General features: G+C 39.7%; 1 protein-coding gene and 1 pseudogene across 9 annotated transcripts in view; both read left to right on the top strand.

Moving 5' to 3' along the window:
• Nucleotides 1-14857, top strand: part of HECTD4 (HECT domain E3 ubiquitin protein ligase 4) — a 198876-nt gene that overhangs the window by 72312 nt on the left and 111707 nt on the right. For 6 of the 9 annotated variants that reach the window (XM_007170894.2, XM_057526275.1, XM_007170893.2 and 3 more), the window contains exons 8-9: nt 5506-5698; nt 9929-10087. In XM_007170894.2, coding sequence (XP_007170956.2) covers nt 5506-5698; nt 9929-10087 — 352 coding nt within the window. Of the gene's footprint in view, nt 1-2490; nt 2636-5505; nt 5699-9928; nt 10088-14857 lie in introns of those variants that run through there. The other 3 variants (XM_057526278.1, XM_057526277.1, XM_057526280.1) reach the window with 3 other exon arrangements.
• On the top strand, nt 13114-14820 carry LOC130704601 (60S ribosomal protein L36-like; annotated as a pseudogene).

Below are 14857 nucleotides of genomic sequence, written 5' to 3'. Positions count from 1 at the left end.
ACCTAGGGGCAAGACAGGAATAAAGACACAGACTTACTAGAGAATGGACTTGAGGATACGGGGAGGGGGAAGGGTAAGCTGGGACAAAGTGAGAGAGTGGCATGGACATATATACGCTACCAAACGTAAAAGAGATAGCTAGTGGGAAGCAGCCGCATAGCACAGGGAGATCAGGTCGGTGCTTTGTGACCACCTAGAGGGGTGGGATAGGGAGGGTGGGAGGGAGGGAGTAGCAAGAGGGAAGAGATATGGGGACATATGTATATGTATAACTGATTCACTTTGTTATAAAGCAGAAACTAACACACCATTGTAAAGCAATTATACTTGAATGAAGATGTTAAAAAAAACCCAATAAAACAAAACAAGAAAAAAACAAACAAAAAAAAGTTGAATTTGTTGGGAATAAAATTTACTAAAGAAATTGTGTGGTGAGCCAATATGCTGCTTAAAAACAAAAAAAAAGATAATATAGTTACAAAACTCAAATGGTACAAAAGTCTCTCACCTACCCTGCCTCAAGTCCAATTTCCCTCCCCAGAGGCAAGTAATGTTAACATTTTCCTCTGTATCCTTCCAGAGGTAATGCAAGAACATAGGAACAAATAGACACGTATGTTTTTGTTTTTCTGTTTTTACATGAATGGTGATTTGTTATTCACATTCTTCTGCACGTTGCTCCAGTGGAGTGATGAGAGGGTTGAGTGATGAGTGGTGAAGTTGGAGAGGTAGCCAGGGCCACTTCTTGCAAATACCAGGGCCTTGCAGGGTATTTGGATTTTATCTCAGGTGACACGGGAAGCTCTTGGAGAGTTTTGAGCAGGATGTGGTTTTGAAAGTTCATTGTAGCTTTTGGGTCAAGAATAGACTAAAGCAAGATTTAAAGATTCTTAGACTAAACAGCTATAGAAGGGACCATATATTTTATAATCAGAAAAAATATTAAAAACATATTTTTGGAAGCTTGAACACCACCAGTGTTCTTCCATTGTGTCATTTTTCATGAAAATCAGCTGAATTTGATCTACACACTAGCTCGGATTGAGGGAGAACTAAAGAATTGAAGGGTTACCTAAACTGAATAGGTCAGAGTAGGATCCAACAAGCTATACTTGTCTCTCAAAATGATTTCTTATTAACTCAGAATGAAATTAGATAACTAATTGTTATATAAGGTAAACTATAGAAATATGGTCTTAAGCTGTAATTAATACTGAAACTATTATTAATATAAAACAACCTCTAACATTTGGGTCATAGAATTTCTCTGACTTGGGGTATCTGCTGCTGCTCAACAAACCACCCCCAAAACTAAGTGACTTCAAGCAACAGTGAATTAAAGGTTAGCGGACTCAGCTGGATGATTCTTCACCACATGGTGAAGCTGAGGTCACACCCACAGCTTCACTCAACTTGGAGCTTGACTGGGCCTATAACATTCAAGTTGGCTTCTTCCAGAGTCTCTCTCCACTTGATGTCAGTAATCTAGGTTGAGCCTGTTGACAGCACAGAGGCTGGCTTTCAGATGGGAGCTTTTCAAGATGACAAGTGCTTATCAAGCTTCTGCTTGCATCATGCTTTCTAATGGCCAAGCCCAGACTCTGTGTAGGAGGGGACTAAAGAAGGGCATGAATGTTAGGACACATCATTCACCAGGGCCACCAATGTGATAGTCTACCACTTGCAGTCACAGGCCTTTTGAAGCTCTAAGGCACTTAGAATTCTGGCCTTTAAGATTATAGAATAACTGAGGCACGGAATCTTCCTGCCTGATTTGGTTACCTGTACACTGGACACATCCCTGCTTGAGAATCTTCTATGACTCTCTTTTACCTTTTCAGGGCACATGTTTTACATCTTCACTTCTATTTTGCTCTGAGAGTTCTTCCTGCCCCCATGTGCTTTGTATAAACTGCTGTTCTTTAGATAGATTCAGTGACAATTTGACTGCTATCTTGTCTTGTTTATGTCTCTTCCTAAACATATAGTCAGTATAGTAACGGACACACGAGGTCCCTCTCCCCCTTCACCTGATGGGTTTATTATTTCCTTAAATTATGATCTGGCTGACTGAGATGCCCTTCATTCATCCTGTGTTAATCCAGTGCCTTGTCTGGGTAGCAGGGTAATAAGCCTTTGTTTTCAAGGTGCTTACGTTAGAGTGTGGGGAATGAGTAAGAAAGGAAACAACAAGAACAAAATAATTTCAGCAAGTGATAAATGCTGGGGAGAAAATAAAACAGGATAATGCGATAGAGAGTGGGGGGCATGGAGGCGGGGAGCCGCTCCAGTTTGCCTGGCAGATAGGGCCATTCTGAGGAAGGACATTTGAACTGAGACGAGAGTGATGAGAAGCAGCCATCCATCCTGCCAGAGAGGGCAGCCAACCACCCCCGTTGGCCTGGGCCTGAGAGATTTCTGGGGACATGGGACTTTCAGTGCTAAAACCAGGACAGTCTCGGGCAAACCAGAACTAATCCAGTCCAGGAAGAGGGATCAGCAAGTACAGGCCTAGCGTACAGGCGTTTTGGAGGGGCGACAGAAGGCAGTGCGGCTGAAAGTGTGGTGAGAAAGGGGGAGCAGAGGCAGGCCAGCCGGGGAGGTCAGTGGATGTTGGACCCCATGGACCTTACCAGTAGGTTGGATTTTATTATAAGTGTGTTGGGAAGCTGCTGCAGGGTTTCAGACAGGGAAGGAGATGGTTTTATTTACATTTGTAAATAAATCATTGGCTGGTGTGTGGAGAGTAAAGCATATGGGGTCAGAGTGGAAACAGGGAGACCAGTTGAGAGGCTGGATGGTCATCGGGTTTGAGGTGGTGGCTTGGGCCAGGAAGGGAGCCAGAGGGAAGCTTCTCATCGTTACTAACTCTGTGCTGCCTCTTACTCCTCCCAGGCTCTTCCCCTCCTTTCTAAATCAGTAGTAGCTTCTTCATCCCAAAGAGCTTCTTAGCTAAGTACAGAGGTCCCCAGATTTACCACTTGGGCACCAAAGCCCAGTCCTCCTTGCTTCTCACAGACGCTTTATCAGGTTTTCTTTTCAGTATTTTCAAAGTACTTGAACACAATGATATAATTTTTTTTCTTAAGTTATCTGTTGTTTTTCTCATAGGGCTAGACTGGGTAATGCTTTTGAATGCCAAGTGATTGATTTTTATCTGGATGCCTTTGAAGGGTCATATTTAGAGTTGTGCAGCAGCATAACTAGAGCTATACTTGGTAAAGGGTAATTTAGCTGGGGGGGGGGCGTAAAATGACGTGGTAAGATGTGGACGTGTTAAATTTTAGGCGACAGCAGGCTGCTCCAGTCGAAATGCTGGGGAGTGGGAGGCAGTTGGAGAAGCGGCACTAGATCTCAGTAGCAAGGCTGGGTCTGTATATTAGAAACATGCGAGCCACCTCGGAGAGGTGGGATTGGATTTGGGCCAGGGCACCGATTTGTTTACTCAGCAAAGCTTCAAGTATTTACTGCGTGCCTCTGAGTGCTAGAAATGTTATGGTGAACAAGGCAGGCAGGGTCCCGGCTCTTGGGGAGCCAATGTTCAGTTGGGCGGGGGAAGGTAGAAGGTCAAACAATAAATGAATTAATGAGTAAGAAAATTTCAGAGAATGGTAAATGCTGTGCAGATAAAACTGGGTGATGTGCTCTGGCTTGTGGGGGGTGAGTGAGTGGGTGGAGGAGATTCCTCTTTAGATTGGTAATCATAGAAGGCCTCTTTGAGGCGGTGACATTTTACCTGAGACCCGAATGATGGGAAGGAACCAGCCACACATAGGAGGATCGAGGGACAGAGTGTTCCAGGCAGAGGTCTTAGACACCAGAGGCTGGGTCTAACTCTAAGCAAACTCCCATTTAGGTAAGTGGAGATGGGAACCAGCAAATAAGAGGAGAACAAGGAGGGCAGGAACTATCTTGGCTTTGCTCATTAGAAGAGTCCCTTACACATAGGTAAGTGTTCATGTTAAAAAGAAACAAACTGGGATTGTGTTCTACCACCGAGACTGAGGAAGGACAACCTTAAGAGTTCTGGCAACCGTGGCACAACCTACACGGAAGTCAAAAAAAAGGTTGATTTTGGTTTTAGGTTACTCTCGGCCCATCAAGAATGTCCACTTGTTAGAGGGAGCTGAGTTAAGTAGCTGCAAAGTGTTAAAAAGCAGAGGGGAGGAAATAGAAACAGCATTTCAAGCTCTCTAAGAAACTCATTCCCTTACAATTTGTGAATGTCTTGTAAAAGCCTCCCCCAACCAGGTCCAGCCCCTCCGGGAACCTTGTCTGGCTGTGCTCCTCAATTTGCTCTCTTTCTCTTGCCTCTTCTCTGTTACCACCCTTTCACTTTGGACTCTTTTTTGCTTTTTTATTTGCTTCTGGAAGCCTTGCCTCTTTATACTCCTGTTCTCTCTTATCTCTAGTCCTGCCCACCTTTGCTAGTGGCATCTATTTCTGAGACTGCAGCCAGACCCAGGAGTCTGGGTCTGGAGGGGGCAGTGGGTACAGAGGCTGCATGAGATATATTTGAGACATTTGGCACTGAGTGGGAGTGGAGAAGAGGGATGGTATTGCAATGGGCCACCAAGGTTTTGTTTAAGATCTCGGAGGCCTGTGAATATTTGACACCAGGAAATCAGAGAGGGAGACCTTGAGCGTGAAGGGGCAGATGGGAGATAACTGAGGAAGCAGTTAGAGAGGAGGCAGAGTGCTTCTTCCTTAAATAACATGAGGTGAAGTGCTTCTTCCTCTGGATTAAGAGGAAAGGAATAAATGAGGCTGGATACAAAGATTCTTGAGTGGGAAGAGAGATGAGTGGGAGCAGCTTATAGTAAGTGGTCTGGATCTTTTTAGCAATAAAGAAAGACAAGTGGTCTGCTTAAAGCCAAGCTCAAAATTTGGTGAAGGAATTTTGGAATCACCACTCCAGAGATTTTGCTGGGGAATAATCAAGGGATGAAGGAAGAACTGCCAAGTACCAGCAAGGATCCAGCTTAAACTGGCATATATTTTTAGCAGACAAAGTCTGCCTTTCTCCACGATTGCTCTGCCAATACCCGAGCAGCTGGGGCTAGTGTTGACTGCTGTTAATACAGAGTTTGGATTTTAGCCACTAATTATATTTCAAGAAGACATTATCCTCATGGTTGTACTTAATGGTAAATCAAGATCTGATTGATTTGTTTTCCTCTCATCTTACTTGTACCTGTCAGAAGTTTGTAATTAGTGAGAGCTGCCTGTGGAATTCAATATAAGGAATTTTAATCAACAGCCTTTCATAGAACCTATTAAACTTAGCTCATTACTTTTAAAATCTGGGCTATTATGAAAAATGAAAGCTCTCAAACTTCTCGTAGGCTTCCTTTTGTTCTCAGTTTCTGTAGAGCACCTACTCAGGTACAATTTTGGGAAATGTTTTTGAGTAACCAGATGACAATAATACACTTCTCAAGTAGAAATTTGCTAAATGAATGGAAACAGATATCATTTAAGGACCTCTTTTTCTTTAAATATTAGGTTGAAAATGGTGTATTTGTAGCCAACCCGCTTCAGGAACGCACAATTCTAATGAGAAAAGAGGGCGAGTCTGCAAAAAGCATTAATGAGATGCTTCTGAGCAGACTTTCACGCTACCGAGCCTCGCCTTCCGCAACGCTGGCTGCCCTCACCGGCTCCACCATCTCCAACACCCTGAAAGAGGACCAAGCAGGTAGGCTGCCCTTCGTTTTTCATATGTTTACCTTGCACAGCTCCATTCAGCTATATATATTTTAAGACCTTATTTTTTAGAACAGTTTTAGGTTCGTAGCAAAATTAAAGGAAGGTACAGATTTCTCGTCTACCTCCTGCCCCCACACATGCACAGCCTCCCTTATTATCAACATCCCCACCAGAGTGGTCCATCTGTTACAGCTGATGAACCCACCCTGACACATCATAATCACCCAGAGTCCATAGTTCACCTTAGGGTTCACTCTTGGTCTTGTACATTCTGTGGGTTTGGACAAATGCATAATGACATGTGAGTATTATTATGGCATCATATACAGTGCTTTTATTGCCTTAAAAATCCTCTGTGCTCTACCTGTTCATCCCTCCCCACCCCCCAAGCCCTGGCCACCACTGATCTTTTTATTGTCTTCATAGTTTTGCCTTTTCCAGAATGTCATGTAATTGGATTTATACAGAATGTAGCCTTTTCATATTGGCTTCTTTCACTTAGTAATATGCCTTTAAGATTCCTCCATGCCTTTTCATGGCTTGATACATTCAGCTTGTGATTAGTGCATGCTGCCTGTGGAATTCAGGCAGTACTTGTTACTGAGCACTTACAGTGTGCCATACAAAGCACTTTGCTTTACATAGTTCACCGTTTCTAATGTCCTTCCAGTCATTTTTCATTTTTTTAAATTCCTAGCTAATACATACTGTTGGCTGTGGATATGAATTAGCATGAATCTGTAATAATTCAAAGCAGCTCTGTGTTTAATTGTAAATACCTTATCATTACTGTTAATATAAACTGTTTTCACGTTTAGCATCTGCTTCATGAATGTAAAAACTCACATTTAGCATCATCTTCACTAAATACATTCTCTTTTTTTAACATCTTTATTGGAATATAACTGTTTTACAATGTAGTATTAGTTTCTGCTGTATAACAAAGTGAATCAGCTATATGTATACATATATCCCCATATCCCCTCCCTCTTGCATCTCCCTCCCACCCTCCCTATCCCACCCCTCTAGGTCACAAAGCACCGAACTGATCTCCCTGTGCTGTGCAGCTGCTTCCCACTAGCTATCTATTTTACATTTGGTAGTGTATATATGTCAGTGCCACTCTCACACTTCGTCCCAGCTTACCCTTCCCCCCTCCCCCGTGTCCTCAAGTCCATTCTCTATGTCTGCGTCTTTATTCCTGTCCTGCCCCTAGGTTCATCAGAACCTTTTTTTTTTTTTAGAACCATTTTTTTTTGACTCCATATATATGCGTTAGCATACGGTATTTGTTTTCTCTTTCTGACTTACTTCACTCTGTATGACAGACTCTAGGTCCATCCACCTCACTACAAATAGTTCAATTTCATTTCTTTTTATGGCTGAGTAATATTCCATTGTATATATGTGCCACATCTTCTTTATCCATTCATCTGTTGCTGGACACTTAGGTTGCTTCCATGTCCTGGCTATTGTAAATAGTGCTGCAAGGAACATTGTGGTACATGTTTCTTTTTGAATTGTGGTTTTCTCAGGGTATATGCCCAGTAATGGGATTGCTGGGTCATATGGTAGTCCTATTTTTAGTTTTTCTAAATACATTCTTGACCAAGAAAATAAGAGGCAAACCTTCCACAACAGAGGTTGCTTTTTCTGGAATTTGGCATTTAATAGATAGTATGTTTACAGAGTTTGAAAGTGAAAACAATATAAAAGGTATATGCAGAGAAATCTTACTCTCGCGTCCTTGTATATTCAGTACTTGCTCCACCCTACCCCCTATAGGTAGCTCTATTTATTAGTTTTTGTTTATCCTGGCAGTTTTTTTATGCAAAGAGAAATTAAATTAATTTAGAAAGACAAATTTATGTATTTTTATTGTCCTTCTTTTCTCAATAAAAGGTAGCCTTCTAAACACACTGTTCTGTACTTTTAAAGCAGGAATTCTTAACGGGGATAAGCCTTTCAGGGGTTCATAAACATGCTCTCCCAAAGTTTTAAATAACATATGTATCATCATAATTTTTATCAGATTTTCAAGGTCATTTATGACCCCCCCCAAAGTCAAGAACCATTATTCTTGAGGAGTTTTCATATTACATACCAACTATATGAATTTATAACAAATTATGACCTGTAATAAAAGATCAGGCTAGAAAAAGAGCCATGTATAGAAAAATGTATCTGAATTAATATATGTTTAATGAATTTAATGCAGTTTTATGCTTTAATCCTTTTATATATTGAAATGTTAGGAAGAGAAAATATTTGTGATTAATTCATTGTGAGACTATCAAATTTTAAGTACTTATTAGTCCATATTAGAATTTAAGGATAGTATTTACTTCCACAGGTCTCTATTGTATCAAATATAAGTAGGGAATTTATTAATAGTTGTTATAACTTGGGTATGTGGATAATTTGAATTATAGGACTTACTTTGTAGAGGACAGTCCTATTACCTAAATAAACATTTTCCTGACAAGCTGAAGGCTTGATCTGGGTTTGTCCCTTGGGAGAAAATTGAATACTAGCCTGCACAATAGAAATACTAAAGGAATGTTTGTTACATAAGAAAACATGGGTGATATCAGAAAGTGGACTCAGAAGGCAAGGGTATATTTAGAATCCTGTGAAAACTGATATCTGTACTCTAAACACGTGATTTCACTCATACTTTTATGCACATTCTCTATGTATTCATTTAACCTGAGGTTGCTACATAAAAATTCACCAGTTATAGGCTAAGTGAACTTTTGACAATTAATTCAGCATTTAGAGGATCTAGGATTTTTTATTCTGTGATAAACTAATACCTATTACCATGTTAATAAGAATATGTGTATTAAAAACATCTTGGTGAAAACCACGATTGTGTGGTTATGCTCTTTGTGTGGTTATGCTCACAAAGCTGCTAGTTTTTCAGTCATTGCCCCTTTTGGGTTTCTTACTTATGGAAATTTATGCTACTGGATTTATGTCCTAAATGAAGAATATACTTGTTGGCGGCTTGGAATTTTAAAAAATGGAGCTTTTTAGAACCACAGGCATTCAAAGCAAATGACAGATTAGGTTTCACTTGTCTCATTTTTCTAATCTAAACCATCTAAAGATAATTTTATGTCTATGTAGGCAGTCATATCTTATACCTTGACAGCTTCCTAGGTAAAACACTCTGACTTTCTGTTGCCATCGTCAATCTTCACTGGACTAATATATAGAAAATCGTTAAATTCACCCTACATTTTCAGATCTGCCAGTGAGTAAGGGAAATTAAAGTACATTTTATATCTCTTGATTAGATACAATAATTATTTTCCTAATGATAGTTTATATCACTGACCCTAAAAAAAAGAAAATACATCATGGGTTATAAATTCTGCAGACATAAAATTATTTTGTGATAGACATTGTGAAAGCTTTTATTAACTAGTTATGGGTTGAAATTTCTGGTAGATTCCATGTTCAGAGCTGTTTATAATGAATGTAATATCACAAACCTGTTAACAATTTGTTCTATATAAAATGAAAAGATCTCTACTGGAGCACAGTTTCCTAGGGGGAAACATAAACAGTAGGATTCTTCTTTTATTTTGAGATTTAGTCCATGTGAGGGTTCATTCTTTTGAAAGATTTTTATTTTATTTATTTATTTATTTATTTTAACATCTTTATTGGAGTATAATTGCTCTACAATGGTGTGTTAGTTTCTGCGTTATAACAAAGTGAATCAGTCATACATATACATATATCCCCATATCTCTTCCCTCTTGCGTCTCCCTCCCACCCCTCTCGGTGGTCACAAAGCACCGAGCTGATCTCCCTGTGCTATGTGGCTGCTTCCCACTAGCTATCGATTTTACATTTGGTGCTGTATATATGTCCATACCACTCTCTCACTTCGTCCCAGCTTACCCTTCCCCCTCCCCATGTCCTCAAGTCCATTGAAAGATTTTTTTAAAGGCATAAGGACATATTGAATACTGGGAACACCTTTGAGAAATGTTCAGATCATGTAACCAGGAGGCTTGGGACCAGGCTGTGGAGACAGAAGATCATTATTTTTCCCTTAGCTTATTATTTCTTGCTCTATTTTTTGAGTCTGAGTATATTCTTGTTAGAATTGGGGGCCCCTTCGTTATACTCTAATTTGGTTTGGTAATCAAATTAATCTGTGTGTCAACTATTTCTGCTCACCATTTTCATTCCTTTTTACCAGCGAATACTAGCTGTGGGCTTCCTCTAAAAATGCTTCGGAAGACGCCCATTTACACCTGTGGTACATACTTGGTGATGCTGGTCCCACCTCCAGGGGGATCAGGCAGCTCTGCTACCCGGTCTCTTTTTGGTGGAACAAGTGGTTTGTCGTCTTTAAAAAGTAAGTGAAATTTATTTGTGGCTCTTTTCCCAATTTGTCCCTAACTTTGAAATTTAAGGTTTTTCCTAATAGTGATTTTACACTTGCTCTGTTTACAGATGCTCTTTGATAACAACAAAAAACCTTATCAGTATAGTTATAGGCTAGGAGGAATTAAAAATAGAATTTTTGAAGGTGGTATAATAGTACACTTCTGAAAACTATTGTCCTGTAAAATTACTAGAAATAATAATGAGGTCAGGAAGATTTAAGGAAATAAAATAATCTGTTGCCACTTTATTTACTGACACTGAAAGAACTCTACCCACTGGAGAGCTATCAAAATAAGTCTGTGAAATACCTCCATTTTAGGACACATAAAAATGTATATGATACAAAATAATATATGCAAAAATTCATTAATGTTAAGTGTACATATATTTTTTTTATGTATTTCTTTTTTTTTTAACATCTTTATTGGAGTATAATTGCTTTACAATGTTGTGTTAGTTTCTGCTGTATAACAAAGTGAATCAGCTATACATATGCCGCCGCATAGCACAGGGGGATCAGCTCGGTGCTTCGTGACCACCTAGAGGGGTGGGAGAGGGACGATGGGAGGGAGACGCAAGAGGGAAGGGCTATGGGGATATAAGTGTACATATATTTTTATAAAAGAGGGAGGCGTACTATAGTAATTAAAGCAATGTGATTTTGGCTTCAGAGTGGACAAATAGTTAAATTGAAAATAATGTAGGGCTTCCCTGGTGGTGCAGTGGTTAAGAATCCACCTGCCAATGTAGGGGACACAGGTTCAAGCCCTGGTCCAGGAAGATCCCACATGCTGCGGAGCACCTAAGCCCGTGTGCCACAACTACTGAGCCTGCGCTCTAAAGCCTGCGAGCCACAACTACTAAGCCCATGTGCCACAACTACTGAAACCCATGTGCCTAGAGCCCATGCTTCATAACAAGAGAAGCCACCACAATGAGAAGCCTGCGCACTGCAACGAAGAGTAGCCCCTGCTCTCCGCAACCAGAGAAAAGCCCTCGGGCAGCAACAAAGACCCAACTCAGCCAAAAAATAAATAAATAAATAAAATAAAAATAAATCAATTAAAAAAAAAAGAAAATAATATAGAATAAAAAAATGTTCCTTTTACATTGCCATTTTCTGTCTCTCTTACCTTAGGGACATCATTTAACCCCTCTGAGCCTCAGTTTTCCCATCTGTAAAAAATAAAAGGCTAATAGTATCTCACACCATTGTTTGGTTATCATATGCAATAAAGTACGTTAGAGTATTTCTAAAAACAAAAACAAACTCAAAATATTCCTTTTATATATGGTAACACCTTTTTTTTAACATTCCTTTTTTCCTTAAAATTTGTTTAGGCACATAAAATTAAAATGTTTTAAAATCAATTTACTTATTTTCATTTCCCAAAATTTCATATTCTGTCTTTTTAAAATAATTTACTTACAGTAATTCCATTGAAGGATTATATTTCACATTTAGATGTTTAAAAAAGCATTTCTTACCCAAACTTTAACCTGCAGATATAAATTTAACCTCAGCAGCTTAAATAAAACCATTTATCTAGTATCAACTTAACTTTTAGGCCATTTCAAGTAGTTGCACGTGTTTGGGATTTAGATATTCATAACAACTCCAAAACTCTTTTGTCTTTACTTTTTAAAAATTAATTTATTTAAATATTTATTTTCTTTATTTGGTTGCACCAGGTCTCGGTTACAGCAGGTGTGCTCCTTAGTTGCAGCTTGCAGTCTCCTTAGTTGCCGCTGGCTGGCTCCTTAGTTGCGGCCAGCAGGATCCTTAGTTGCGGCCAGTGGGCTCCTTGGTTGCGGCTCGCCGGCTCCTTAGTTGCGGCACGTGGGGTCCTTAGTTGCGGCACGTGGGGTCCTTAGTTGCGGCAGGCGGGCTCCTTAGTTGTGGCTCGCAGGCCTCTGAGTTGCAGCTCGCCAGCTCCTTAGTTGTGGCATGCGAATTCTTAGTTGTGACATGCGTACGGCATCTGGTTCTCTGACCGGGGATTGAACCCGGGCCCCCTGCATTGGGAGCATGGAGTCTTAACCACTGCACCACCAGGGAAGTCCTCTCTTTTGCTTTTAGAATTAAATGGTTTAGACTTTTTCTCAACAGCCTGTTTTCTCTAACATGTGACCAGGATGCCCCCTTTAGCCCTCGGGTAAATGATGTAAATTTACTACTCTCTTTAAAAAAAAAAAAAATAACAGCTTTATTGAGTTGTAACTTACATACCATAAAATTTACCCCTTTAAAGTATACAGTTCAGTGGTTTTTAATATATTCAGAGTTGTCCAACAATCACCACAATCTAATTCTAGAACATTTACATCACTCCAAAAAGATACCCCATACCCATTAGCAATCACTCCCTTTATCCCCCCTTTTCCCCAGCCCCTGGCATCCACCAATCTACTTTCTGACTCTATGGATTTACCTATTCTGGACTTTTCAAATTTATGGAATTATACAATATATGTGCTTTTGTGACTGGCTTTTTTTTTTTTTTTTTAAAGCATAATGTTTCCAAGGTTCATCCATGTTGTAGCACAAATCATTACTTCATTTCTTTTTATGGCCAAATCATACTTGATTGTATGAATATAATCCATTGACATTTGAGTTGTTTCTGCTTTTTGACTGTTTTGAATAATGCTGCTCTGAACATTCACGTACAAGTTTTTGCGTAGACATGTTGTCATTTCTCTTGGGTATATGTGTAGGAGTAGAATTCTGGGTCATGTGGTACCTGTATGTTTAAGCTTCAGAGGGACTGCTAAACTGTTTTCCAGAATGGCTGTACCATTTTAGAGTCTCATTAGCAACGGCTCCAATTTTTCCACATCCTCTCTGACATTTGTTATTTTCTTTTTTTTTTTTTAATAGCTGTACTCCATAGTGGGTATGAAGTGGTATCTCATTGTGGTTTTGATTTGCATTTCCCTAACAACTAATGATGTTGAACATCTTTTCTTGTGCTGATTGGCCATTTGTATATGTTCTTTGGAGAAATATCTATTCAAATCCTTTGTCCATTTTAAAATTGGGTTATTTGTCTTTGTATTGACCATTAATCATCTGAAACTCTTTTTTAGTATCCTTGGCATGGTTTTTTCCACTCAACTGAAATTAGCCCCATTTGATTAAAACAGGCCTTCACGGTGCCATTTTTTTCATGAGGATATAGCTTACCCAGTGATTCTATTTTAGACCAACAAATAAATAAATGCTTAAATTTCTTCTATGTCCTATTCCACACTGGTCACTGTGGTGGCTACTCAGTGAGTGGGAAAAGTGGTGCTTGCCTTGAGGATCTCATAGTCTGGTTGGGAGAAACGATGCAGGTGTGTGAAACAACTAGAAAATGATATACAATGCTGTATCACTGCCTGAATCATGGGGAGCAGATGTAAGTGCTGCAGAATCAGAGGAAGAAAGGGTCATTGTTGAGTGGGGTAGAGGGGAGAGACTTCATGAAGTTTTGAGTTTAAGTCATGAAAAATGGCTATTATTCATATAAGTGGCCACATAGGGGAAAGGCATATGCATGGTAAATACAATGAAAAAGAGATTTGGAGAAGACCATTTTGTTGGTATGCAGGACAGAACAATAGAAAATAGAAAAGAAACAAAGAGTACAGTTTAGATTATAGCTCAAGTCAGGCGTGATGAGAATCTGGATTACTAGGGTGATGGGAATAAGGAAAAGGAACTTGAGAGACAGTGCTAGAATTTTCTGTTGGAAAGTGGGGAAGAAAGTTATATCAATAATAGCAGCTAGGCCCTTCTGCCATGGCAGCCATTGAAGAGCAGCCGCCATGGCTCCTTGCTGCCCCATGGCCGTGGGCCTCAACAAGGGCCACCAGGTGACCAAGAACATGAGCAAGCTGAGGCATAGCCCTGCAAGATGTGATCCAAAAGGTGTGTGACTTTGCCCCTTAGGAGCTGCATGCCATGGAGTGGCATGCCAGGGTCTCCAAGAACAAGCAGGCCCTCAAGTTCATCCAGAAAAGGGTGGGGACATACATCTGTGCCAAGAGGAAGAAAGAGGAGCTGAGGAGTGTCCTGCCCGCCATGAGGAAAGCAGCAGCCACAATAAAACCTTTTCAGAAAAAAAAAAAAAAAAAGAAGCAGATCCTTGATATATTTTAACTCATTTAATCTTCACAATAACTGTATAAAGTAGGTAACTTTTACTATCTCCACTTTACACATGGGGAAACTGAGAGGTTCAGTAAATTTCCCAGGGTCACACAGAAGTGGTAGAGCTGGAATTCAAATTCAGAATCCTAAAGCTCATGCTTGTCATCACTACACTTCCCTGTGTTAAGGGAAAAGGCCGAAGTGTTTCCAAGTTTTAGAGCCAGGGCTTGGAAGGATAGCAACTAAACATCCACTAACCTGTTTTGAGCACCAAATATATGTAAGTATTTCTTGTAAATATTGTTACCTTGTGCTGTTAATAATCATAACCCCTCTTGCAATTACCCTTTTGACAATCTATCTTGAAAAAAACCTGTATGTAAAAGTTGCCATTTTAAAAACACTCTCAAAAATATGGTTCACTGTATTGGAAAAGGCTTTATGACAGTTTTCTTTTTGTGGTCTTAATGTGTGTCTTTTGTCTCCTCATTGTTAACACCAATAGACAACCAAAAAAGATGTGATTTTTATAAAGTCTTGCTAAGAGGCTAAAGTTTAAGCTAACCATCATCTTAAGGCTTATTAAACAGCTTAATATTT

Source organism: Balaenoptera acutorostrata, chromosome 13 (genome assembly GCF_949987535.1).
Source record: "Balaenoptera acutorostrata chromosome 13, mBalAcu1.1, whole genome shotgun sequence".
NCBI classification, from domain to species: Eukaryota; Metazoa; Chordata; class Mammalia; order Artiodactyla; family Balaenopteridae; genus Balaenoptera; species Balaenoptera acutorostrata.
The sequence above is the reverse complement of the archived record's forward strand: the minus strand, read 5'-3'. Positions and strand labels throughout refer to the sequence as shown.